Source organism: Propithecus coquereli, unplaced genomic scaffold (genome assembly GCF_000956105.1).
Source record: "Propithecus coquereli isolate 6110/MARCELLA unplaced genomic scaffold, Pcoq_1.0 Scaffold49, whole genome shotgun sequence".
NCBI classification, from domain to species: domain Eukaryota; kingdom Metazoa; phylum Chordata; class Mammalia; order Primates; family Indriidae; genus Propithecus; species Propithecus coquereli.
The window spans coordinates 8192502-8195597 of NW_012150729.1; the positions used below are offsets into that span (position 1 = coordinate 8192502).

General features: G+C 32.7%; 1 protein-coding gene across 1 annotated transcript in view; it reads right to left on the reverse strand.

Moving 5' to 3' along the window:
• SCN7A (sodium channel, voltage gated, type VII alpha subunit) overlaps positions 1-3096 on the reverse strand; it is a 113827-nt gene that overhangs the window by 45358 nt on the left and 65373 nt on the right. The window contains exon 15 of the mRNA XM_012655825.1: positions 289-726. Coding sequence (XP_012511279.1) covers positions 289-726 — 438 coding nt within the window. The remainder of the gene's footprint in view (positions 1-288; positions 727-3096) is intronic.

Below are 3096 nucleotides of genomic sequence, written 5' to 3' on the forward strand. Positions count from 1 at the left end.
TTCATAAGTGCTTACTATATACTAGACATTATTCTATGTACTATTAAATTATTTTTCTTAATTCTTCTATTCCCCCTAAGAAGTAAGTACAATTTTATCCTCATTTACAGATGAGGAAATTGAAGCTTGTAAAGTTTAAGTAATTTGATCAGGAACATAACATCAGGAGCTAGGAGTGGTGGAGCAAAGATTGAAAGGGTAATTTGACTGTGGCACTATTGCACTGATTTACTTTCTTATCAACAATGTCACAAATCAGTAAGCAATCAGGATATTAAAACATCTTACCTCTTTGCTGCCTTCATCACCTGACTTGCTCTGAGTCTCTTTATTATCCAGATTTTCTATATCAGATTCTCCTGAAGCAATTGGTACAGTTTCTGAGACACTAGGACTGGGGATAAGGGATTGATTCTCATTTTCGGTCATTGTGTTTTTCTCTGTGCCACTGCTTTTTTCCTTATCCTTGAGGAAATCTTGAGTGTTGCTCAAATCAGATAGTGTATGGTCAGAAATATCCTCTTTAACATATACATCATTTACATGGTCCATTGTCTCCTTTGGCATATTTCGTTTTTTGCATAATATATTAAGAAACACATAGTTTATTCCTTTTTTAATCCTTGCCATTGCAAGCTGGAGATTTTTTGCTTCATTGTTCTTTTCAGTTGTTGTAGTGTTGTACGAACTAAATGAGCTCACCAATGCCAGAAACAGGTAAAGTAACTAAATGAGGAAGTAAAATGAGGCTAAATGTATCTCATTGTTTTCTTTTTAAACAATAAAAAAATCTTTTAAAAAAGCTGATTTGAAAACACTTAATATCTGCTAGCTTAGCATTTTTGGAAATACAATATATTATCATTAACTGTCACCAAGTTGTACAATAGATCTCTTGAACTTATTCCTCTTACGTAACTGTAGTTGTATATCCTTTGACCAACATTTCCCCAATATCCACTCCCCATTAGCCACCCCAGGCTTTGGTAACCACCATTCTACTCTCTACTTCTAGAGAATGAATATTAAATGTTCTCACCACAAAAATGATTACTATGTGAAATAAGGCATTTGTTAATTAGCCATTAATAGATTTAATCATTCCACAATCTATATATACTTCAAAACATTATGTTGTACACAATAAATACTTACAATTTTATAGTCAATCTAAAATATAAATAAATTTGAAAAACAACCGACCTGAGATTTGAAAACTGAGTGCATGAACTAAAATGATACTCAGTTCTTACTTATCTACAATGTGTCAGGTGCTGTACTAGGGGTTTGTATACCCAGAACTCATCTTAAGCTCACAACATCCTATGCAATATGATTTATTTCTCTTTTACAGATGAAAAGGCAAAACTAATAGATATCAAATATCAAAGATCACACGGATTAGACTCAAGTTTGTCTTATTTCAAAGCTAATTTTCTACTGAGCCATTGTCTCACCCAAGGTGAGAAAATGAATTATTACTCCAGGCAACTCACTTCATTTCAGCTTTATGCCATGAAGACATGTAATGATTCTGCAAACCGAGGAGGAATTTCATGGGGAGAGAGCTAGCCATGGTCCTGAAGACCACATCTAATGGTTCTTGAGACATGCAACACAGATGTTGGGTAGTTTAGTTGATTCTCTGTTGTGATAAATTTGGTCAAGCAAGAAACAAATGAGTAAAGGTAGAATAATTCCTAATACTTGTAACTTATTTTGAACTCAAGGATAATATATATTTTGGCTTTTACTATCACTGAGAAATATGATTAAGGACTGTTAAGTTTCCAGAGAATAAGATTTTAATCTTGTTTGCAATTGTAGGGCATAGATTATATTTTTGGATAACTGTGCTGACTATTTATGGGTACATAAAATTAAATAAGTATGTGAATATCTCTAAACACACATATTTTAAAACTTCTTTCAAAAATTTTGGAACTATGTGAAGAGATGAGGTTCTCTAACACTCTGATAAATACTGTTTTTCTCATGGACATACACACCTGAAATAATATGAACTGCCCTTCAAATAGCGTTCAATCCTAATGGGTTACTTTTACTTCTTCTACCTAGATCTTCAAATCTCTTTGCAATAAAGTTCAAATAAGATTCATATGGAAAAATAAAAATACTATTGCAGATAATAAAGTCATCAAATAGATAATATAAATCTCAACCATAGTTTTGGCATAGCAACAAAAATTTAGGTTACAAGATAGCTAGCTCATTGTGGGAAATCTCTTACAGGTAAAATCATCTGGACAGCTGATAGATATTTTCTATAATACACAACAATGGAATCTCAGAGGAGAGAAAATAAAATTTTAAAAGACAATGATCAAATGCTAATACCTTCAGAGATTAGTTCAACTGTTCTCTCACTAATGTCTCATTTGGCAATGAGGTTTACTTACAGATAATCTGTGAGGGGCTCATGGTCCTCTTAGGAATCACATTATTAACATCTCTATCATTCTTAAAGGACAGAGTTTCCTGATATAAGAAGGTGAGACCTAATATAATTTAAGATAGGTGGTTGGCTTTTTTTTCCTCCTTCAATTAAGCATTAGGCATAGTGTGAAATATGCAAAAGGTGTTAGGTAAGAGTTTTATGACTCTAAGCTTTATATGAGCAGAAACCAGGTTTTCTGGTAATTAGACAACCAGCACACTGCTAGGCACAAAGTAGGTGATAAGTAAATATTTGTTGACAAAATTGGTTACAGAATGAATAAAAGAATAGATTTTGAGCCAAGATTTGGACAAGGAAAAATGATGCTATACCAATTATATTTTAAGAGATTACAAACAATCTAAGATTTCTTATATCTTAGACACACACATTCACAGGGACGTACACGCACATACATATATAGTGAGAATGTTAAAATGCTGAAAATGAAGTAATATTAAAAATTCAAAATGCTCTGAAACTGTGGTATAAAGAGAGAACTTTATAACACTGCAAAATGCTTTGCTCAGATGTGCTCTGAACTAAAAATAGCCTAGTCTCTTAAAGGATTAAAAAGGAAGAACAGGCTGTGTAAATGGCCAAAGCTATGGAGGATTCATTGCTTCTTCTTATCTGAA